This window comes from Pituophis catenifer, unplaced genomic scaffold (genome assembly GCF_029215685.1).
Source record: "Pituophis catenifer annectens isolate HBS135680 unplaced genomic scaffold, rPitCat1.0.hap2 SCAF_2, whole genome shotgun sequence".
Lineage (NCBI taxonomy): Eukaryota > Metazoa > Chordata > Lepidosauria > Squamata > Colubridae > Pituophis > Pituophis catenifer.
In genome coordinates, this window is record NW_027256882.1 from 190961665 (window position 1) to 190987643 (window position 25979).

General features: G+C 38.9%; 1 protein-coding gene across 1 annotated transcript in view; it reads right to left on the reverse strand.

The window, feature by feature from the left end:
* ADGRL3 (adhesion G protein-coupled receptor L3) overlaps positions 1-25979 on the reverse strand; it is a 425730-nt gene that overhangs the window by 346890 nt on the left and 52861 nt on the right. The window contains exon 3 of the mRNA XM_070938393.1: positions 24507-24750. Coding sequence (XP_070794494.1) covers positions 24507-24564 — 58 coding nt within the window. The 5' untranslated portion in view covers positions 24565-24750. The remainder of the gene's footprint in view (positions 1-24506; positions 24751-25979) is intronic.

Here is a 25979-nt window from a genome sequence, read left to right on the forward strand (position 1 = left end):
TGTTAAGATATTGTCGGAGGATGTAAGCAGTTCCGAGTATGGTGGTTTTTTGTAGAGTCAAAATGTTCAAGTCTGGTAAATTTAGAATTTCTAAATAGTGGGGTAGCCCTTTGCATATTGCTCCAAGAGCTCCAATTACAATCGGGACAACACACGATTTCTTTTTCCACAGTCGCTCAACTTCAATTTGCAAGTCCTGGTACTTTGTGATTTTTTCTTGCTGCTTATCTTCAGCAATAATAATAATAATAATAATAATAATAATAATAATAATAATAATAATAACGACGACAGTATACACAGTAAACGAGATGACCATGCTGGATTTCGTATCCCAAATCACTAGTCGAACACTTCCCAAGCGTTTAGGACTGCATGATGTATCGGCGGATTATGCGAGCAGATCCCAGTAAGGTGGTCTTCTGCAGCTGACCAATGGTGATCTTGTCAGTGCCAATTGTTTTTAAGTGCTTGCCTAAGTCTTTAGGCACAACACCCAGTGTGCCGAGTACCACTGGAACCACCTGCACTGGGTTTATGCCAGAGTCTCTGCAGTTCGATTCTCAAGTCCTGATATCTGCTGACTTTTTCAAGTTGTTTCTCATTGATTCTGCTGTCACCAGGTATGGCAATGTCAACGATTCACACTTTTTTCGTCTCCACAATCATGATATCCAGGGTATTGTGTTCCAAAACTTTGTCAGTCTGTATTTAAAAGTCCCACAGGAGTTCTGCATGCTCATTTTCAACCACTTTTTCAGGCTTATGATCCCAGCAGTTCTTTGCTACAGGCAGATGGTAGTTGTGACACAAGTTCCAGTGAACCATCTGAGCGACTGTGTTATGACGTTGTTTGTAGTCAGCCTGAGCTATTGTCTTGCAACAGCTCAGAATATGATCAATGGTTTCATCCACTTCTTTGCAGAGTCTGCATTTGGGGTCATCAGCAGATTTTTCTATTCTGGCTTTGATTACATTCGTTCTGATGGCTTGTTCCTGGCTGCAAGAATCAAGGCTTCTGTCTCTTTCTTCAGTGTTCCGTTGGTCAGCCATAACCAGGTCTTTTCCTTATCTACTTTTTCCTGGATCTTCTCAAGGAACTGCCCATGCAGTGCTTTGTTACACCAGCTGTCAGCCCGAGTTTTCTTATATTGAGTCTTGGTTTGTTGCACTTTGAGCAGCTTCCTCTTGTTGACCTCCAGCAGAGCTGGTTCAACACTGTCTTTCACATAATCTGCCAGAGAATGCTTCTCTTCTTCGACTGTCTGCTTCACTTGCAGAAGTCCTCTGCTGCCTGCTTTTTCTGGGCAAATATAGCCTGTCGACGTGACTACACGGGTGCAGCGCATAGTGTATGGTCATCAGTTTTCTTGTTTTCCTATCCAGGCTGTCCAGCTCTGCCTGTGTCCAGTTTATGATCCCAGCAGTATATCTGATGATGATGATGATGATGATGATTCAGAATATAATAATGATAATGATAGAAGAAAGACCAGACTGAATATAGCTTGGATTGATTACAAGAAAGCATTCAACTCCCTGCCATATTTTTGAATAATCAAGTGTCCAGAAATAACAGGAATCAATAGAAACATCAGAAGCTTTGTGCAAAGACCAATGGCACAATGGAAGACACAGTTGCTGGTCAATGGTGACAGGCTGAGAGTGGCCAATATCAAGAAAGGAACCGTTCAAGGAGATTCAGTATCACTGCTATTGTTTGTCATAGCACTGATTCCACAGTAAATGATATGGAACAAGTCAGGCCATGACTATCAAACAACAAAAACATCTGCTAGACTTTTTTTTACAAGGACAATCTGAAGCTGTAGATTCTATATCAGATGGTGACAGGGCATTATAGAATATTTCTATAATGATATATATTATGATATAATATTCTATAATGTTCTATTATAGAATATTATAGATAGAACTATGTTCTATGTATGGAAAAAACACTATCTGATATAAAATTGCTGCTCAAAATTGTGTGGACCACATAGTTAGCTGCTGGAAGAAGATTGCGCAGATAACAACGGCATGACAAAATAACAACAGTGATGCATTGGAATATCTATAAGAAATACTATTTGACTGCAAGCAAGAACTGGCGGACTATAAAATAAACAATAGAAAATGAAGGGGCTAAAGTACCCTGGGACTTTAGAATTCAACAGACAAGTCCATGCCATATATCACTGTACACTTAACAATTGTCGATAGGAAAGACAAAAAAGCATGGATAGTTGATGTGGCAATATCTAGAGACAGCAGAATAGAAGAGAAAGAGTAATAATAATAGGTGCCTTGAGTGTAATCCCAAAACATCTGGAGCACCAATTGAACAGAATTAGCATTGCAAGATCACATTCAATCAATTGCAAAAGGCAGCTTTATTTGAAATGGCTTACATCCTGTGATGATACCTTTAACATCATCAAATAACATCTACCTATCCCAGGTGAAGGATTCGATAAGTGAAAAAAATGCTAAATCTATCTGGCTATGTGACCAACCATAATTATGGCAATAATACATGTACAATATACTGTACACACAAACCCCACTGAAATTATAGTGTAGAGACTTGTAACTAAATTAATTAACAACTAAATTATTATAGAATGTATCTCCATATGAGGGGTCCTTGGTGCTCTCTGAGCTTGGTTATTTTCTTGCAGACATTTCATTACCCAAACTAGGTAACATCATCAGTTCTAGTAAGGAGTGGGGTTTCCTCTGTTTATATTCTAGTGGCTTGCCCTTTCAGTGTTGGTGGGAGTGGTCTTAGAGCAAGGGTCCTCAAACTACAGCCCGCAGGCCATATACGGCCCGCTGAAGCCAAACATTTGGCCTGTGCAGGACCATGAGGCTGCCCCGCCCACATCGCCCCACCCACCTGCCGGCCCCCACCCTTCGGCTGAGCGCAGGACTTACCTTCAAGAGGCCCATGGGCTGGAATTGGAAGGTAAAGCCAACATTTTTGGCCTGCAGAGTGCTTCTGGAGGTGGGGGAGGTGAAAAACAGGGTGAGTGGACACTCCAGGAGGCCAAAAACATGCCTGTTTTTGACCTCCCCCGCCTCCAGTAGCACTCTGCAGGCCAAAAACGGGGTGCAAGGAGAACTCCCGGGGCATCTGCGCACCCCATTTTTGACACCCCCGCCTCCAGAAGATAGACAGAGAGAGAGAGAGAGAAAGAGAAGAGAGAGAAGAAGAGAGAAAGAGAGTAAAAGAAAGAGAGAGAAAGAGAGACAGAGAGAGAGAAAGAGAGAGAGGGAAATAGAGAGAGAGAGAGAACACACACAGACAGAAAGAGAGAGAGCAAGAAAGAGAGAGGGGGGAGGGAAAAAGAGAGAGAAGACACAGAGAGACAAAGAGAGAGAGAAAAAAAAGATATACAGAGACAAAAAGAGAAAGAGATAGGGGGAGAGAGAGAGAGAGAGAGAGGGAGGGAGGGAGAGGGAGAGAGAGAGAGAGAGATTGTAAGCTCCTTGGGTCTGTGAAGAATTGCTGCAAAATTGAGTTTCCTGAAGTGAACCACTAGACTCCTAAACAACTGAAAAAATGATCTAGTAAAAAGAAAAGTCAACCAAAAGAGTAACATGCAAACAAAAGCAAATAAAACACTCCCAGGAGCAAAACAAATTAAAGTTTAATTTGTGTGCATTGTTTAATGGACTGGTAAATTGGTCAAGCCCACGTAGTCACACAGCCTCCTAGCCATGCCCACCCAGCCAGTCCGGCCCCCCCAATAGTCTGAGGCACCATGAATTGGTCACCTGTTTAAAAAGTTTGAGGATCCCTGTCTTAGAAGTTCTTTAGTTGGACAGTTAATTGTTGGCTTGTTTGGCAGTTCCTTAATTGGGGTATTGTTTACTTGATTGTTAATCTGATGTTAAGCCTGGAGTTAATCTAGTTGCTGATTGCTGGTGGGGAGTTGTTTTGGTCTTTTTGTTCCCTTTTTGGCTTGTTGATCGTCTCTTTTGCATAGTATATAGATATTGTTTATGTCTATGTGTTTATTGATAGTTAATTTGTCAGAGTGCCAGGCTTCTAGAAATTCCCTACTGTTTTTGGACTTGGCTTGGTGTAGGATGGTCACAATGTCTCAATTGAAAATATGGTTAAATCTGTCCATGTGTTGTGAACTTAAAAGAGTTTTCATCATTTCTTCTGACTGCTAGTTGCTGTTCATGGATGTGTTCTGCCAGACTTCTGCCTGTTTGTCTACATAGTGGTTGTTGCAGTCATTACACTGTATGTTGTAGATGACTCGTTTTTTCTTCTGAGGCTGCTAGGTTTTTTGGTTTACTTACAATGTTTTGAAGGGCTTTAGTTGTCTTGTGTGCTATGCTGATTCCATGTGGTTGTAGCAATGTGTTGGTGATTTCTGAGATGTTCTTCTGTATGGCAGTGTTATTCTTTTTAGGGCTTGTGTTGGTAGTGCTGTATTGGGTTGGGTGCTCAGGTACTTTTTGATAAAGTTGCATGGATATTCATTTTGTTGGAAAATATGTTGCCTGGGTAGTCAAGCCAGAGGGAAACTCGAAGTGCTGGGGGCTTCAGAAAGGCAGATTGTGCTTTTGTGCAGCTCCTGGCTTCTGTGACATTCTGTGAAAGACAGAATGTGCTTCTGTGTTACAATGTGGAGCTCCTGGCTCTAACAGTGAGTGACGTGAGTGACGTCAAACTGGCCACGCCCACCCAGTCACATGCCCACCAAGCCATGCCCACCAAGCCACGCCCACAGAACCGGTAGCAAAAGAATTTAGATTTCACCCCTAAGTGGAGTACTTAGTTGGCATGAGTAGTTTTTCTTTATACTTGTGTTTCTAGTTTGCCATTTTGGTCTCTGCTGATCAGGATGTTTAGGAAGAGTAGTGAATTGTTGTTTTCTTCTTTTCTGGTAAACTGGATTCCTTTGAATATGTTATTGATGATTCTGTGGGTGTTCTCTTATTGGTCCTTTTTTATTATAGTGAAGGTGTTGCCTACATATCTGTTCCGTATTTTGGGTTGTATTTGTGGAAATGATGTTACCTAGTTTGGATAAGGAAACATCTGCAAGAAAACAACTAATATCAGAGAGCATCAGGGACCCCTCATTTCAACCCTGAACTATAGGGCTTATTGATACCTTTATATTCTTAGGAGCTTGTTGATTTATATATCAGCGGTTAATCAACCGCTGGTTGGACTAAGTTTTAGCATTTTCAAATATTTTCAGAAAAGAAAATGCTTCAAATGAGAGCAAGTTAGGAAATGGCACAATGACAGTTCTTGTGAAATGCATACATTCATGTGTGTAAACTGCATTACTAGTAATATGATTACTGATTAGCACATTTAGATTGTAAAACATTAAAAATGAATCATATCAAAAGCAAGTGTTGAAAAAAATATTATATTATTTAATCAAATGAGATGCCTTCTACCAACCAATGTAAGATAAGGTTTCTTAATTGCAACTGCTAGTGAGCGTTTTTATGTATTCAATTAAACCCTCAGTTTCAAAAATAATCTAACCAATTAAAAAAGTTGTGAGCTTTAATACTGAACAATTCAAGATACACTTTAGTGTATTTTTGTCGCAATAAATAATGTGTCACGATGAGGAAATTGGGTTTTTATTTTTGGTGTTCTGGGTAGTTCTAACCTTGATTATTGTTTTATATATGACTTATCTGATGTCAGTATAATGGAGTGCAGCTAGAAAGTAGCTTTGCTCAGGTCACTGAATTCAACTTGAAACTAACTACATAAAATACAACATAAATTATCTTTACCCCAAATACTCAGGAAGGATATGATCTATTTCAGGGGTGTCAAACTCAATTTGAGTGCCGCATCAGGGTTGTGCTTGACCTCAGGTGGCGTGGGCATGAATGGGTGGGTGTGGCCAGCTTGACATCACTCGTTGGGGTGCCTGTGGTGGCCCGAGTGCTCTGCCAGCAAAAACGGGTTCCTGAGCTCTGTTTTTGGCTACCGCAGCCTCCTGCAACCCTCTGCCAGTGAAAATGGAGCTTGGAAGGGCCACTCATGGCCCTCCTGAGCTCCTTTTTACTGGCAGAGGGTTGCAGGAGGCTGTGACAGTCGAAAACGGAGCTCGGGAGCCTGTTTTTGCTGGGCCAGTCCTTCACTGTTTCTAGGGTAGCCCCACAGGCTAGCTCTAAGTACCCCATCGGCCAGATCTGGCCCCCAGGCCTTGAGTTTGAAACCCCTGCTCTATTTCATGTACATGTAATGATTTAAATTACACTCCAGAAATTTCTCCAATTTGCTTCTCTGATGCTTTCTACTGATTCTTTTTAACAGTTGTCATGTTTCATTTTATTTCTTTCCATGTTTTAAGAAAAATAATTTCATGTAGAAATCTAAAATCAGTTCTAAAAGCTGATATACTATACATTGAACTATAGAATATTTTTTTGGTTTTATCTATATCCTTGATTGCATTATATTCTAAATGAACAGAGACTTTGTAAAGGAAATGTACAAAAATAAATGTTCTGTGTCCCTACTATTCTTAACATTGGCTTAATGTCTGCAGGGTAATGATTATGGTGACTTCCACAGCAAAGCTCAATATTAATGCCACTATTATCAACTAAATGAAACAAAACCCATACCCATGACATAAACAATGCAAAGTTAAGAAATCATATGTTCATTTATACTGGTTTGGATAGTTACAGATGATCTTTAGTCATGAGATATAACACTGGAAAATAAGAGTTAAAATACAAATTGTAGATATATTAAAAATGCTAGTACTAAAGCATTGGACCGAGAGTACACATTTCTTTATCCATGTCTTTAGAATGTGGTATAAAGCAAGGCCTTTTTCAGCGATCTGTGTAAAGAGCACATAAATATATATAAGGGCAGCAAGTTGCCAAGTAACTGGGTTACTTGAGAATTTGGATGATTAGCAAGACTTTAAATCTGGCTTGACGTCTATTAAAAAGGTCAGTACAATTATGCAGTACTATAGTTTGGCCCACATAAAACACATTGTAGGGGTTTAAATACATTACAAGAAGATGATAACGCTTCTTGCCACAGAGGTCAACTAGGTTTCTAAGTAAATAGAGAAGATTTCTTATTTACTAAGAAAATAGTGACTCTAGGGGCATCTCCAAACTGCTACCTATTTTTCTCTTTAGAAATGTAATCAGTCATACAACAAACTCCTCAGTTCCATCTACCCAAAGAGTATCGTAATTTAATCTTAGTTTGTTCATTCATTAAATGTAACACCACTAGTCACTTCATCAGAATTATCATAGTTTTCTTTTAATTCAGGCGTTACCAGAAAAAGAAAACTAAATTCCAACAGCAAACTGAAGAAACTATACCTCTAAACTTCTTTGTTTGCTACCAGTATCTTCATACATTGCAGTGTATTTATACATTGAATAAAAATAAAATCAAAGGAAAAAACAGTCAAGGAAAACAATCAAGGAATTCCAATCATCCCATAACATTTGGAATGACTTTCCAGCCAAATAGGTTGATCAACATAGCTAATATACACTATCATAAAGTAATAAATTAAAACAAACCTATTAATACATGACTGAAAGTACATTTTAACTTATCCACCGCCCCTGCAGAGATTCATACCAATAGTCAGTCTAAAACCAAATTATCCAGTGTTCTTCCACCCTCACACATAGGATTTCATCCAGGAGGAATATGAAATCATGTGTTCGCCTTGCTGCATATGTTGGGGCAGATTTAACTGACTGATTAAAAATTGAACAACCTCAGCATAAACAACAAGCGTAGTACAATCCAACGGCAACCCAAATATTCCTCCAGGGAATTCAGCCTGGAGGAATGTTAAGACTGGATTAGTACTTCAACGTGACCCCAGTAAACCAAATGCAGCAGCAACCAGTTGAAAGAAGCAGACCGGGAAAATAATCATGGATGAAAAGACCCCCAACTGATCTATTATTAAAAAGCAACTTCTTTAGCTAGAGTCATCTTCTTTGTCACTGTGACTTCCTTAGTAAGACATTTAGCGACTGTTGCAATATTTTTCAGGATCAGACTCAATAATATTAGTAGAGTTAACGGTTTAAATAGAATTTCTTTTATTTACAATAGGCATTCTATATTCACTGAATATTCACAGATAGAAGCAAGGAAAAGGGTGTAGGTAGCTCCTTATATATACAATGGGTGGAGCTATAAGTGGGAGTGGTGAATTATGAATACATTAAGAAGTGAAGAATAAGTTAACCCCTGATACCCCATTCATATACTATTTACACATTAGAGAATAAGGCATTTACATCTGACAAATCCCCCTCTAAATGCCGATTCGTTATACAACACCAATTACACTCAGATTCAGGACAATACAAGACATACAATTTAGAAGTTAAATATTTGTGCTGCTTAGAAGGTAAGGGCTTTGTCAATATGTCAGCTAATTGTTCTGAAGTATCACAATGTACTGCTTTAATAAATCCATCCTGAGATAATTGTCTCACATGTTTAAATTTTATATCTATATGTCTGGACCTTTGTCCAATGGCATCAGATCTAGATATTTCAATGGCTGCTTTATTGTCTTCATGCATAACAAAAGGCAAAGTAGGTTTTTTCCAAACATCTGAAATTAAATCATTAAACCATACAAGGTTATTTGCAGCTTTGGATAAACAAACATATTCCGCTTCCGTCGTTGAAGTGGCCACTAGTTCTTGTTTACCAGTGTACCAGTAAACTGGACAGTTGTTTAAGAGAAAAATATAACCAGATGTACTTTTTCTGCATGAGGTGTCTCCAGCCCAGTCCGCATCTGCATAACATGCAAGCTTTGGTTCTTTATTATCATTAGGTTCTAATATTAAGCAAAAGTCTAGTGTACTTTTCAGATATCTTAAAATTCTTTTAACAGCTTCCCAGTGATACATTGTTGGTTTGCTGACATGTCTGGATAATAAATTGAGTGGTAAGGCGATATCTGGTCTAGTCCAATTAGATATATAAAGAAGTGAACCTATGATTGATCTATAAAATGTGTTGTCCTTGAATTCAGGGGAAGATTCATCAGTATTTCTAAGAAAATCAGTTTGCATAGGAGTATCACAAGGTTTGGCATTATTTAAATTGCATTTATTTAAAAGTTCTATGATCTTATCTCTCTGAGTGAGTTTGAATCCCCTTCTAGTTTTATTAATTTGGACACCAAGATATTTGTTCACTTTGCCTAGAGATTTCAACGAGAAATGTTCATTTAGCTTATTTACAAAAGTTTCTCTTCTCTCTTTATGCTTTCCTATATATAAAATGTCATCTACATATATCAATACAAATTCAATGTAATCATCACCCTTTTTGACAAAGAAACAGTCATCAGCAGTGGTAGCGTTGAAGTCCATGGTTTTAAGTACTTTTACTAAACAATCATACCATCGTTTACCAGATTGTTTTAACCCGTATAAACTCTTGTTCAACAGCCAAATTTCATTTTTGTTTGTGTATTGACTGTGAGGTGCTCTTACGTATATTTCCTTATCTAGTTTTGCGTGTAGATACGCAGTCTGTATGTCATATTGAAATACATCAAGATTGAGTGCTGATGCTACCACTAGAGCTGTTTTTACACTCTCTGTTCTTACTGTGGGGGAATACGTGTCAGTATAGTCCTCCGGATATTTCTGTGCATAACCTTGTGCAACTAGTCTAGCTTTGTATAGAGTATTGCCTCCTTCTAAGTTCTTAATTTTATATATCCACCTGGTACCAATAATTGTTTTATCTTTAGGTGCAATTGCAGGTGTAAATACATTTAATCCTTGTAAACTTTCCATCTCTTTCTTCATAGCTAATTCCCATTTTTCTTTTTCTTCACGAGGGAGTTTTAACACTTCCTCATATGTATTAGGTGTTATTGGCTCACCATCCATATGCATTATGTAATCCTTGTATTTATTTGGCATTTGATTTCTGTTGTTCCTAATGATTCTTTCAGGTTTACTATTGTTATCATGCAAATATCTTGCTTCCTTTTTTGTTAGTGTGTCTGTCTTTATTTTGTGTTGGCTATTTGTCCAAGTTTTGTTTTTGTTTTTATATTTGTTGATATTTTGTTTTTCTATGGTCCCTTTCTCATGAGATTCTGTATCTTTGTGTTTATTTGGAAATATTTCATTAAGATGTAATTTAGACCAGTTGGCCTGTTCATGGAACACAGCTGTTCTGGAAACTATAAATTTGTTATTATTATCAATGAATCTGTACCCTTTAGTGCCAGTCTCATATCCCATAAATCTGAGTCTTCTGGATACGTTTTCTCCTTTTCTTCTCAACTGCTTAGGTATGTGTACGTCTGCAGTGACTCCAAATATGTGCATGTGTGCTAATTTTGGTTTCCTATTATACATTACTTCATATGGTGTCTTATTTACAATACTGGACCAGGTTCTATTTTGTGTGTAATTTGAATAATGTAAGGCTTCTGACCAGAATTGTTTGCTTAAGCCAGCATCTTCCAGTGTGCATCTAATCATGGTTTGTAATGTGGAATTCTTTCTCTCTGCAATTCCGTTCTGGAACGCAGAAAATGGACTAGATGTGTAATGTAGCATTCCTCTATCTTTTAACCATTGGGAGAATTCCTTAGACATGAATTCACATCCCCTATCTGTCATAATTTGTTTTATTCTGATATTGTGTTGTGTTTCTATGCGTTTGTAAAATTCCTTAAATTTTTGAAAGGTTTCATCTTTGTGTTTTAATGTATAAACAAACCCATAGCGGCTATAATCGTCTACTATTGTCAGGAAGTAACGTTTTCTATAAGTGATTGATGGAGTTAATGGGCCAACTAAGTCCATGTGTACTAAATCAAAAATTTTGTTAGTTGATCTAGTAGATTTTCTTGGCCTGGGACTAGTTTTTAGTTTTGTAGATTTACATACTGAGCATTCCAAATAGTTTTCACAATTTTTTATTTTGACACCTTCTGCGTGTTCAGTCATTTTTTGTACTACAGGAAAACTGGCATGTCCTAGCTTCCTATGTAAGATGTGAGCACACTCATCATGAATTGGCTTACCTATTTTTGGTTTTTTTTTATTGTGTGCATCTACGTGATCATGAGATATTTTACATTCATCATTGTCACTGTTGCTAATATTTTCATCATCTACTTCAATACAATCTTCCATATTTGAATCAATGTTATGCAACCATTTTTCTTTTGTTATCAGATAAGGTAGGCCTCCTTTAATCATCACAGTGCCTATATTTATTTTATTCTTCTCCAAAGTCGCTTTTCCCTTTGAAAAAACTATATTAATGTCAGAATCTCTACTTAGTTTTATGGCACTTAGTATGTTATGAGGTATTTCAGGTATTAACAATACCCCCTCTATTTTTCCTAGACCAGGCAGTGTTACATTCCCTCTACCTAATACTTGAACCTTTTCTTGGTTAGCTACCTTTATTACAAATTTATCTTCTGCAAAAGAAGACAATATATTTTTGTTATTAGTGGTGTGATTAGTTGCTCCAGAATCAATAAGCCAATCATTGTTCTCATTTTGCTGTATTTTTGTGTTGTCTTGTTTATTTAATCCATTCAGTGAACCAGATTTTCTATCCCTTGAATTATCTTTGCCCCCTCTATTCTCTTTGTAATTTGGTGGGCTTCTATATCTATGTCTATCTATTGAAGACTGTCTATAATTGTATTTGTTTCTATATTCTGACCTATGTCTTTCCTTTGAAATTTTGGGACAATCTCTTCTATTGTGTTCCCTGGATCCACAATTGTGACATTTAAATGTTTCATTATATTTTTCTTGGAAAGCTACTTTCCTATATGGTTTGTGTTCTGTGTGATTGCTAGAACGATTCCTTCTTGAATTGTCTTCTGCTATCAATTTATTGGATAGACTTTCTATGGATAAATATCCTAGATTGATAGTGTCTAAATGTGACATAAAACTGTCCCATGATGGATCAAGTGAGTTGATAATAACACTTTTCATTGTTTGGTCTGAAATCACCTCCCCCCTCAAATGCAGCTCAGCTCTTATTTTGTTTAAGGATATTAAATGCTCACTTATGGAAACCCCTGGTTTTACCCTAGATGAAAAGAAATCCTTAGACATTCTTGTGGTGGTAGCTACACTGTCGCTGTGAAACAAATTAAACATGCACTGGATAATTTCTGAAACAGTCAGATTTGGTTTGATGCTATGATACATTGCAGGAGACACACTAGATATTATTAAGAAAAATGCTCTATGGTGTAAACAATCTATTTTTAAAGTCCAAGGTCTTTTTGGGGGACTAGTAATAAAAAACAGTAAGTTTTCCTTCATAAAGACAACCTGGAGCTGTTGATACCATTCTTGCAAATTAACGCCATCAACCCTTAGCTTTGGGAAGTCATTGGGTAAATTTCCGACATTATTTTGTCCATTACTTACAACCTGAGGTAGTCCGTGGTCTCGCAAGTGTAGAAAATTGCAAAACGGCATGGGGATGCTCGCAACGAGTCTGCATGGTCTTCTCGCCAGTTCATGTCTTCCCGGACCGTCTGCGTAGTTTTGCGCATGCGCGTTGTCCATTTCTTCTTTGGAGTCATCGTGGAAGGTTCTCTCCATTGCGGCTCGCTCGTTCTGTTCCTCTTCAGACGAGTCGGTCTCTGGTTCGATTTTGGGAGTCCTGATGACGGCGGCTGCTCTTCTTTTTCTTTTGGGGGCATTGGCGCTTGTTTCGGTCTGTGGTGTAGGGCGGTATCGGCAAGGCTCTCTGGGTTCGGGCGTCGGCACTCTCGAAGTCAGGATGGGAGCGGGCAGGTCTTGAGGCATCGGCTTGCTCGTTCGTTTCTTCGGTAGTTCTTTGGTAATTTTGAGTTTTGGTCCAAATGCAGCAAAAAGCGTTTTCATTGCTGATTTTATTTGGGAGTTTGTTGAATCATCTTCACTTTCTGATTCTTCTGAGAGGTTTGAATCTTCTTTTTCATTTTCGTTGTCTGATAACGTTTTTCGCGCCAGAAATTTTGAATTGAGCATTTTGATTGGCTCTGCTTCGCTCACCTTGGAGGCTTGTTGAAACCAAGATGGCTGCCATTCAAAATTTCGCGCGGGATCACCGTTTTTCTTCTTCGTAATGACTTTCTCTGCAGTCATATCACTCACTATTTTTGGGTCTTTAGACTTCTCATTAGTGATGTTTTTCTCTCTCGCTGCTCCGCTGTTCTTCAGCATATCTTGGAGTTTCGCGATGAGGCTTTCATCATTCTTCTGGCTCTTTAATAGTTTTAATATCTCTGACCTGAGTTCGTTATTCTCTATTTCGATTTCCTCCTGGTCATCATTTTCATCTATTATTTCTTCGTCTTCAGTGGTATATTCTTCTGATTCTCTTGAAATTGCGTTTGTGGATTCGTTGATTATTTCTTGTTCTGTTTCCATTTCTTTGCTGTAGGCCCTGGTGTTGGGCCTATCTTTCTTAGACATTTTTAAGTTTTTATTGAGTCAATTAACCATCCTCTGCTACCAGCTTGTTGCAATATTTTTCAGGATTAGACTCAATAATATTAGTAGAGTTAACGGTTTAAATAGAATTTCTTTTATTTACAATAGGCATTCTATATTCACTGAATATTCACAGATAGAAGCAAGGAAAAGGGTGTAGGTAGCTCCTTATATATACAATGGGTGGAGCTATAAGTGGGAGTGGTGAATTATGAATACATTAAGAAGTGAAGAATAAGTTAACCCCTGATACCCCATTCATATACTATTTACACATTAGAGAATAAGGCATTTACATCTGACAGCGACAGGCAGTGGTCAGATTAGTGCCTTCAACATATTCTCAAATTCCTTTCAGTTCACTGCCACATATGTAAACACAACACATTTCTCAATCATAGGACCAAATAAAAGCAGCAGCAAAGCTTATTTCCTCTCTGTGTACATAACAGAAACCCAAGACAATAAACACCCAAAATAAAAGGAATCTTTGGCATCAAATGAGTCTTTGGTAGAAAATGAGACTGACTATAAATCCCAGAGTTCCCATGAAGAAGTTTACATATGAATTACCTTATTAGCTCTTATTATTTTTATGAAAATGGGACAATAAAAATAGCCCTTGTTATGATATTTCCTAAAAAGAAAAGAATCCTTTATTACTATTTATTTTTCAATATTATTTAAACTATTCATATTGTACTTGGAAGAAATATGTATTTAATATATTAATCAATATTTCATATGAGTATTAGAAGTAACTTACATCATATGGTAAAAATATGAACATATTCAGTCTTATGTAGAGCTTCTGGAAACCTGTTTGGTCCTGGAAATAAAATGGTATGGTTTTTATGCTCTAGAGCGTACTTTCTCATCCTTGTAGATAAAAAGAACTCCCCCCCTCTCTCTTTTTTTTTTAAGGACCCTATTAAATAGGAAACATTTCATTTAAAAATGTTGTCAGAAGCTCTCATGTACTCTAATAATCGGAATTTAAAAAAAAAAATTAGTGACACATTTTCTTATTCCTGTGGAAGATATTCTTCTTGGGGGGGAGGGAGGGGCAGAGGGAGAGGGAGAGGGAGGGAGGGAGGGAGGGAGGGAGGGGGAGAGAGAGAGAGAGAGAGAGAGAGAGAGAGAGAGAGAGAGAGAGAGAGAGAAAGAAAGAAAGAAAGAAAGAAAGAAAGAAAGAAAGAAAGAAAGAAAAAAAGGGGGGGTTCTTAATTGATTTGAGGTCTATGTCTATTGCTATAGAAGCCGAAGTTATTTGTTACTTGCACGCTAAATCTCAAAGAAATAAACAAAATGTGTTTGAATTCATAGCAGAGAAATGCAAATTTGATTTAATAAATGTAAAAGAGCCCTGGTAGGAAGATTCCCATAATTGGAATATAGCAATTATTTCAAAGGAACAAAAGGAATGGAGAGATAGGAGTTATAGTAAAGCACATCTGTTGGAGATGGGAATAGGCATAGGGGGTTAAAATGGGCCCTTTCAGTAAGGTGACCAGATTTTAACATTGGTAAAGCGGGACACCATTGACCGGGGGGGGGGGTTTCTTGATTAAAAATTTGGTCTATATCAGTGATGGGGAACCTTTTTCTCGTGGCGAGCCGGAAGTGTGTATGTGCGTGCGCAACAGCTCCTGTGCGTGCCAGCACCCATAATGCAATGTGAACCCTCCCATATGCGCATGTGCACATGACCCTCCCCGCATGCGCCTCACATTGCGCATGCGCGCCCTGCACATGAACTTCGGGCATCCCTTCGCCCCGTTTTGGGCCTGGAAAGTCGTTATTTTGAGGGCAGTCTGGGGCTTCCCTGTCTCCCCGCCTGATAAGACTTATGGTATAGCCCCAGGCCTCCAAAGGGAAGCCCCGGCCTGCTGCTCCTGTCACTGCCACCCCCTTGCCCCCAGCAAGAGTGGTTCTCGTACTACCCCAGGAGGACTGGAGGAGAGCACAGCTCCTCACTCATGGAGATCCACCGGTGGGGAAATGGTCGCGGAAAGCGGTAAGAAATGCGTGAGCCAGGAAGCGGTCATGCTCCCTGGCAGGAGAGGGTTGCACGTTCACTCCAGCAAAGGTTTGTGCAACCCTCTCTGGCCAGGGAGCATGACCGCTTCCTGGTCAGCGCACCTCTTACCACGCCCACTTCCCAACTGGTAGATCTCCATGACAGCACCAGGAGCAACTGCCGGGGCAGAGAGGGCAGGGCAGACTGTGGTGGCAGGCTGTTCGCTGGGTAACAGATAAGCTGCTCCTGGAGCAGGCAGGAAAAGAAGAAGCCACCAGCAGGGAGGCAAGCTGCCCCAGGAGGACTGGAGGAGAGCGCAGCTTCTCACTCATGGAGATCTACCGGTTAGGAAGTAGGCGCGGTAAGAGGTGCGCTGACCAGGAAGCAGTCATGCTCCCTCGCTCTTGGCAGCAGCGGTTCTTGCACAGCCATTTCCCTGGCAGTGGCAGGAGCAGCTGGCAGGGGAGAGGGGATGGCGGCAGGCTGCGGCAGCAGACAGTTCGAGCCGGCTAAGAGGCAACGTTCTTCCTCCTGCCAGCCTCGAGCTCAGCTCCAGGCAGCGTCCAGCCAGCCATCCCTGGCCTCCCCCTGCGGCAGACCACGTGGATTCCAGGCAGCACAACTTCGGGGCCTTTCCTCATGGTGGTGGTGACTAGGCAGGCAGGCATCCGGGAGCACAGGAGCGACTGGCGGCAGCACTCCTGGCTGGCAAAGGGCGGAGTCCCAGGGCTGCATGTGGGCAATGACGGCATGGCCGATGTGCACGTGCACTAAGACATTAAGGCCAGCTGATGGTTGCACACGCATGCGCACCAGTAACCAGCAGACTAGCTGGCTGGTGCGCATGCGTGCCCTGGAAACCTGGAAGAAGCTTGTCGTGCATTCTTTCCAAAAATCGGGACTTTTTTAAAATGACGCGGGACGTGGGACAAATCATTAAAAATCGGGACTGTCCCGACAAAAGCGGGACGTCTGGTCACACTACCTTTCAGCCTCCATAGGGCCTCAAGGGAGTGGGAAAGGCTGTTTTTGCCCTTCCCAGATAAATAGAAAGGATCTGGAGCCAGGTAAGGAAGAAAAATGGGCCTTTCCCATTACCCCACCAGGCCCTCCAGAGGCAAGAAATAGCCTGTTCCCTACGTTTGGTGGGCCCAGAAGGCCCAAAAATCAGCTGGCCGGCGCATGCATGCGCCCCAGAGCTGAGCTGGCTTGACCACTAATATGGCTCCGCGTGCCACCTGTGGCATGCCTGCCATAGGTTCGCCATCACGGATCTAGACTATAATCTTGAATTCAGATCTGTTTTGCTAGAAACAAGTGTGCAGTGTTTCTATGGTGATAATGTTTAATAAGCCTTTTGCCAATATCTGTGATAAAATGAACACAGATTTTTTTTTAAAAGGAAGAAGGCAGAAAAGGAAACCAAAATACGTACATGGTATAAAGGGTCAAACTCAGGTACATTCATTATAGTTACAGCTGCACCTTTCTTCCTGTCTAATATGGGATGGGAGGGGGTGTACATGTTTAGGACTTCTGCATAGAGTGGAGTAGAAACCTCCTCCCTTTTCATATTTTTGAGATCTAGTCTTCAAATACTACAGCTATTTTCTCTTAAATGAAGAGCTTTTTAAAATATATTTTAAAATATATTATTCATTTAAAGATTCTGTGCCCAGCACAAGCTCCTTAACCCATTTTTCCTTCTGAAATCCTGTGCCTTACTCCAGTGCTAAATTCCTAAACCAGTTAGGGGATATGGCTTTAAAAATTAATGTGTGTTATTATGAACAGAGAAGCAAGATTAATGGGCTGTGAAAATAACCTTGGGAAACAGGAGGAAGAATTGCAGCCTAGACAATGGTCAGACAAGAGATACCTCATCCTGAAAAAGGAACAGGGGTGTGGAAAGCACCTCAGAAGAGGAAACAACTCCCTCTCCCAAATTTTCTGGGAAGGGAGGGCATGAGAGGGGAGGACTGCTTTGAGGCAATATTTTGTTACTGTAGCTTCACAATAAAGATAGAATTAGTATTCATGGTTTTGGTTTCTTGTTTGGATTGCCTCAAAGGACTCTCACATAAAGTCATAAATAAGTCATTCCCTCACATGTTTGGATCTCATATTTAATCAGGGAAATAGATGATTAAGCAAATATAGATTTTGACATTAGTTCCAGTAGAAGATAATATCTGTAGCTCAAGGTTGAACTATGGAGTTTTTGGTGCTCTCAAAGCTTGACTGTTTGCTTGCAGATATTTCATTATCTAATTAGGTAACATCATCGTACCAGTACTGATAATTAGTATTAATTTTCTGTTACCATCCTCTTATTGTTTATGTAGATGTATAGTACATAACATATGTGTGTGTGTGTGTGTGTGTGTGTGTGTGTGTGTGTGAGAGAGAGAGAGAGAGAGAGAGAGAGAGAGAGAGAGAGAGAGAGAGGGAGAGAGGGAGAGAGGGAATTGAAAACTGTAAATTGAAAGAAATCGCATCCCAAGAAGTTCAGAAGACAGAAAAGAGTAAAAGTTAAAGGAAAGTTTACATCTGATCTGTCAGTCCAATCTAAAACTGTCAATACTGATACTTAGCATTGATCATCAGAGCCTGGAAAAATCAAGTTCTGAAAAACCAATCAGTAGCAAGAAAATTCCTTTATCATATGAATTTAAAAAAAGAAAGAATAGTTCTTTCTTTTTTGTTTTGTCTTTGTTTTGAATTTTTTTCTCCTAAGAGGAAGAAATAGTTCTACAGATGGATAAATGCTAGGTAAGGAAGAAACCTGAATAAAAAAAATCCTGGATTGGAGATAGAATAATAAGTAAGTAAAAAGCTGACTCTAAGGCTATATGAGATATTAAATTTTGAGTATATATATATTGAAAAATCATCTGAGTTGTACTGATTTCTTTATTTGCATTTGTTTTCCTATTTCCTTCTGTTCTTGATCTCTATGTACATAATCTTGTCTGGAAAGCAGTCAGTTGAGACAAATCTCTTCAAGTTAGTTTTGCCATTTTTCTTTTTGTTTTCATTTCTCCCTTTGACTTTCACTCACATTAATTGCCTAATCTTGTTATCCATAATAAAAGGCTTGAATTTCTTTATTGAATCAACCCACTCATTCTGTTACATTGACCACCAGGAGGCATCGTGTGACTGGTTTCATCCTTATTTGGAACACTCTTCATCTCCATTAAGCTAAGCACCTCTGAAAAGTCAAGGGACATTTACTACACAACTACTTGAAAAGTAAACCAATCCAGAGAGGGATTGGCTCTGGAAGACAATGGATGGCGGCAGCAGAACAAGCAGGAGGGAGGGAAAATTCAAGTATATGATTGTGATGAAGGATCTACAGAATCCTGCTGAGTGTCATCATTTCCTTGTGCATTTTTGTGCAAGCACAAAACCAAAATACAAAAACCATAAAAAGTAACTTCAGAATTGATCCTAAAAAAACAGAGTAGTTTAAATTTTGATTCATAGAAACAGGTCAGTTTTATTTCAAGATAAAAAAAAAAAAGGCAAAGGAGTCCCTTTAATCCTCTAGTCATTGCTGACTATAGGAGGTAGTGCTCATCTCCATTTCTGTAAACCATTGAGCCAGCTCTGTCCAAAGACATTTCTGTTACCTTCTCACCAAAGTGGTACCTATTTATCTACTCACATTTATTTATTTCAAACCACCAACAACAGAGAAAAGGAAATTATAGAATACTCATAAGGATATTTAAATTCAACGTAATTGCCCTTTTTTAATCGTGCTGAGTTTAAATATATGCAGAAGTGATATTATTCATGCAAATGAACACCACTAAGAAATCCTAAATTTTGTGTGTGTGTGTGTGTGTGTGTGTGTGTTGGCTAATATTAATAGGACTGGCATGTTTTGCGGATCATTTAAAAGACAGGATCAAAACACAAAGATGGGAATTCATCATTTTAAAGTATTCTGGTCTGTTTTCATGGTTTTGCTGTAAGAGCTTGCTTTAAAGATGCAGCTGCTTTAATGAGTAAACTTGGAAAAAACTTGAAAAAAATTATATTAAAACAGATCATACTTTTTTCCCTTTAAAAGTAATTTTCTGAAAGGGGAAAACCATTCTACCAGTTCCTCATTTTAGGGCTAACACATTTTTCAGAGTAGACAAATAAAATGCAGGAATTAAAGTCAATGAAAAATGACTAATACACATTACAAAAGCCCAAAGGCTACCCATAGTGCACTCTACCTATGTTCAAATGATGGCCACATCCATTCTAAAGTGATGGTTGAAATATACTGGTACTGACACAGTGAATTAACTAACATTGTTGCTTTAGGGTTTAGGCCATCCAGTTTAGACATTCTTTTCCCCTGAAGAAACTTGTGCTGCAAGTCTATGACTTGATTGGAATGACATGATCTGACTGAGTCAACCATTCCCTTAGCCCTATCCACAGATAACATTTAATTACAAGGGAGCAAAGTCCTCCTAGCCATCACAATGGAAGCTGAACAGCGCCAAATCTTGATTTTTGGGGTGACAGCAAATGAAGAAAGGTAATAGAAGTCCAACAACTTGTGGCAATTGGATTGGGATTAGCAGCACTGTGGATAAAGTTGGTTGGTAGCATACATACCCCCTTCCAGTCCCTTTTCCATCTGCATTCAGTGGATACCAAGTGAAAATGACACAACTTACTCCAACTTTCATTCCAACATATAACTCCCATTATCCTTGTTGCCTTTCTTTATATTTCTTCCAGTTTGACCAAATTAAGTGCCCCTCTAAACCTGGATACAGTATCAGTCCAAGCCTGAACAAATGTCATACCCAAGCCCAGAGACAAGATAGCAAGATCCAGTTTAGTCCAATCTTTTATTTGCTTACACCTAATGAACAGAATCTTGCCAAAATAAAGCTATAATCTTACCTACCAGATATATCCTGAGAGATTCTAGGGGTTGGCTACCTGAACCTCTTCTCCCCACTGATCCAGCTACAGACTGTGCAGTCTCTTAATCTGGTCTGTTGATGTAAGGAAAAAGTCTCCCTTCTGACTCCAGTAGTCTCATGGGGGAGTGGGGGACCACATCTCAGGAAAATCCCCAAAATTTTCCAGGAGCAGAACAGAGATGGAAGGTAGGGCATAGGGTAAAAAATATTCCAGGGTACATGCTAATTAAGTTGTATGTTGTGCCAGAGTCTATTAGAGTTTGCAACTGTATTTCTGCCTGAGTTTGAAGAGTAACATAAATGCCTAAATATTTGACTATAGTTCAGGGGTGGGATCCTACCGTTTGAACAACTGGTTCGCTGAGCGTGCACATGCAGTTTCCATAAAATTGAACTTCTGTGTTGCAAACAAGGAAAGGAGCAAGGAAAACAACTGAGGAGGGCCAATTCAATCTGCCGCCCCGATCAGCTGGGCTTCAGAAGCAGAAATAAAGGTCAGTGGGCCTGGGGGTAGGCGGGCCCACTTTCACAGCAACAGAGAACCGGTTCGCTTTCGGCAGGAAGTGGGAATTACCAGTTCAGCTAAACTGTTCCAAACCAGTAGAACCCACCACTGCTATAGTTCCACATGTCTAGGCTACACTTGATTTCTGAGTGCCCCTTGAAGTTAAGAATCATTGTTTGAGTGATACTCTTTCTGACCACCCAGATATGGAATGTTTAGGGTACCTTCTTGCAAAAAACCTCCACAAATACTTTAAGTCCTCCATTGATATCCAAACACTCTGCATTAAATCAAGTCTGGGTACCAATGGAAGACTTACAGTAAGAAACTGGCAGAGTAGGAGGAGGAAGGAAAGAAACCACTATTCACTTTTGTTCTTCCCTCTTCCTACATCCTCACATAATAGATACCAGAAGTTGAGGATATCTGCTGAATGGGTTTCCTCATTATTACATCTGACAGTCCCTGTTTAAGCTGGTAAATGAAGCCTCTTTTTCATGCCAGGCAACATCCTAAACTAACAGCTGAAAGTCAGTAATATTGCACTGCATGCTTACCTTATTGGAAGTGAAGGATTTCACAGTTGGTGGTCACTTGCTTAACTAGATCATTAATATTAATCCTCAAGCAACAAGGCAGTTACTCAGTAATGAAGGTTTGTGGCTGCTGCAGCTACTCTAGCAATGGCTGCCAGACTTTGGGGCAAGATTGTCATGGGACTTTGTGATAGTGATCGATTTTGTTCTACTTAGTAGTTACCTGGTTTATTTTGGAGTAAACTGATCTATCTGTATCACAAATTGATTCAAGGCACAGGCTCTTTTGTAACACTGAGAATATAGGTAGAAAAATATAGGTAGTAAAATTTTGCTTTCAGACTTCATGCCAAACATGGCAATAAATCTGGTCTTTCCCGATACTATGAATCTCACAGATGTGACACAATCAGTTTTACTGCAGATAAAGTACAAACCATATACACACAAAATATCCAAACACAGAAACTTTTGTAAATATGTTTTCTTCAAGGTTTAAATTTTACATCTTTCCCTCCTGCCTTTCAAGGCAATGGCTACTTTTCCATTATCATGGCCTTGAACCCCAGAGATATTTGCTCAAAATTTATATAACAGTTCCTCTTAGCTTGCTGGTTTGTGGCTCACCATTTTTAACATTTATAACACTTATCAAGGAAGACAAGGATAAAATAAGATCTAATTAAATCCACATTTGCTGTAGTTTTAAATACATTCTAAATTCATAAATAAATAAGTTCTAAATTCATCTATTATTAGTTCCCTTGCCTCTACTTTACTAGTGAGTACAAGTGATATATTCCCAATGGTAATCAGTTTCCCTGGGAAATAAGGCAAGACTTAAACACAACAGCAGCACAATAGATATTCAGTAGAAAAAAAAATATATTCAAGGATTAAGTATCCTGCCTATTTAAAAAGGAATATCAATCTCCTCAAAGAGCGGGATTGACAGCCTTGGGTACTCCTTGATTTTACTAAATCTGCTCTGATCATAACTAACATTGCATAAACATCAGTTGTTCCTCCAGCTCTTTTTTTAGTAGAAATAAAAAATCCTCCATAATGATTTACTTCTGGACATGAACTTTTCCTTTCTTCAGAAAGGAACACTTGCTGTTATCAAGCAATATACAGGTGAAACTCGAAAAATTAGAATATCATGCAAAAATTCATTTATTTCAGTAATGCAATTTAAAAGGTGAAACTAATATATGAGATAGATTCATTACATGCAAAGCAAGATAGTTCAAGCCTTGATTTGTCAAACTTTTGATGATTATGGCTCACAGCTCATGAAAACCCCAAATTCACAATCTCAGAAAATTAGAATATTGTGAAAAGGTTCAATATTCTAGGCGCAAAGTGTCCCACTCTAATCAGCTAATTAAGCCATAACACCTGCAAAGGGTTCCTGAGCCTTTAAATGGTCTCTCAGTCTGGTTCAGTAGGAATCACTACCATGGGAAAGACTGCTGACCTGATAGTTGTGCAGAAAACCATCATTGACACCCTCCATAAGGAGGGAAAGCCTCAAAAGGTAATTGCAAAAGAAGTTGGATGTTCCCAAAGTGCTGTATCAAAGCACATTAATAGAAAGTTATGTGGAAGGGAAAAGTGTGGAAGAAAAAGGTGCACAAGCAGCAGGGATGACTGCAGCCTGAAGAGGATTGTCAGGAAAAGACCATTCAAAAATGTTGGGGACTTTCACAAGGAGTGGACAGAGGCTGGAGTCAGTGCATCAAGAACCACCACACACAGACGGATCCTGGACATGGGCTTCAAATGTCATATTCTTTGTCAAGCCGCTCCTGAAGAACAAACAACATTAGAAGCATCTTACCTGGGCTAAAGAAAAAAAGAACTGGTCTGTTGCTCAGTGGTCCAAAGTCCTCTTTTCTGATGAGAGCAACTTTTGCATCTCATTTGGAAACCAAGGACCCAGAGTCTGGAGGAAGAATGGAGAGGCACACACTGCAAGATGCTTGAAGTCCAGTGTGAAGTTTCCACAGTCTGTGTTGATTTGGGGAGCCATGTCATCTGCTGGACTTGGTCCACTGTGCTTCATTAAGTCCAGGGTCAACGCAGCCGTCTACCAGGAGATTTTGGAGCACTTCATGCTTCCTTCCGCAGACGAGCTTTATGGGGATGCTGACTTCATTTTCAGCAGGACTTGGCACCTGCCCATACTGCCAAAAGTACCAAAATCTGGTTCAATGACCATGGGGTTACTGTGCTTAATTGGCCAGAAAACTCACCTGACCTGAACCCCATAGAGAATCTATGGGGCATTGCCAAGAGAAAGATGAGAGACATGAGACCGAACAATGCAGAAGAGATGAAGGCCGCTATTGAAGCATCTTGGTCTTTCATAACACCTTAGCAGTGCCACAGGCTGATAGCATCCATGCCACACCACATTGAGGCAGTAATTGATGCAAAAGGGGCTCAAACCAAGTACTGAGTACATATGCATGCTTATACTTTTCAGAGGTCTGATATTGTTCTATGTACAATCCTTGTTTTATTGATTTCATGTAATATTCTAATTTTCTGAGATGGTGAATTTGGGGTTTTCATGAGCTGTAAGCCATAATCATCAAAATTATGACAAATCAAGGCTTGAACTATCTCGCTTTGCATGTAATGAGTCTATCTCATATATTAGTTTTACTTTTAAGTTGCATTACTGAAATAAATGAACTTTTGCACGATATTCTAATTTTTCGAGTTTCACCTGTAGTATATCTAGATTAGGTTAACAGAATAACAGGTTAGAAAGATATGCTTAACAAAATGAAAGAAACTTATCTGAAAAAGTCCCCCCCCATTATTTTTAAGAGATATGTTTTTATTTCCCCCATTATTTTTAAGAAAATGGTAGTAAACGCTTTCCCACTAGTTGCAAATTGGAAGGTGCTGGAAATTTTCAGTCCCAGAAAACACTACATATTGTTAAAACCAACATTATTTTCTGTACTTACCATGGACTGTAGATACCAAGAGAATTGTGAAGAACAGCAGCAACTGTGATGACCACATGACTGTGGCCCAAAATATAAGGTTACTTCAACAGTGGAAGTTTTCAGAAGAAAAATATAAAGATTTCTCTCTGATGGTAATCCTCTCAGGGATATTCACTTTAATCGCAATTCAGTGAAGCAGGCGTAGAACAGAATAAACTAGCTCTAAAAACAACACCTTCGACAAACGTCCAAAACTCAAAACCTAGAAATAAAAATAAAAGTTACAATTAATTTAAAAAGGACTAGACTAGACTAGACTAGACTAGACTAGACTAGACTAGACTAGACTAGACTAGACTAGACTAGACTAGACTAGAATTCTTTATTCTCTAATAAATTGGACACACAAGGAATTCGTTTTGGTGCATATGCTCTCAGTGTACACAAAAGAAAAGATACATTCATCAAGAATCATAAGGTACAACACTTAATGATAGTCATAGGGTATAAATAATCAATCAAATCATATTAGGAAACAGTCAATATAAATCTTAAGGCAACAAGGTTACAGTCATACAGTCATAAATGGGAGGAGATGGGTGATAGGAACAATGAGAAGATTAATAGTAGTGCAGACTTAGTAAATAGTTTGATAGTGCTGAAGGAATTATTTGTTTAGCAGAGTGATGGTGTTCGGGAAAAAACTGTTCTTGTGTCTAGTTGTTCTGGTCTAGTTGTTCTGATCTAACTGTTGCTATTCAGCTCAACATAACCATTGTAACATTTGATTTAAAACTGCATCAAGAAGTCAAGAGCATATTTGGACATTTTGTCATTATTTTGTTTTGATAATGAAAACAAGTAACATGACAAGGTCAAATAGTATTGTGCTGCTTTCATCATATATATGAATATGTATGTATGTTCCAGAGAATCTTGACACTATGAGTTTAAATACATGTGATTTGTTGGAATTACCATAGCTCTTTGGCTGAAAGAGATTTGAGAACAGCCAGAAATGAGAGAGAATAAGTAGTTAGGAATAGGGTGAGGGAGTAATTAATTTAGGTATATATAAATCACTTCCTGAAGTGATTATATTAAAATACCTTGAGATAAATTCAGATTCTTAGCAACTATCAGTATATTTTCCTAATGAGATAAGCTTTAGGGGGATCTTTAAATGGTCAATTCAAAACTGTATCAGTATGGACCAATATTAAATGTCAATTTTTAAACAATCATCAAATTAAAGCAGTAGTTTTATTACTACCTTCTTTATTCTGCATCTATTTATTTCATTGTCTCTCAGACAGCTGTTATAATAAGTCAAATAAGTACAAATTTATTTTAGGTTCTTTTTTTATTCAACTATTATGGCATATGCCATTATAAATCCAGACAGAGGTTATCGGCAGCAGGATGACTTTATCAGAAAGATCAAGTGAGCCTTGCAATGTTCCACCCTTACGTACAGTGCATTCAGAAAGT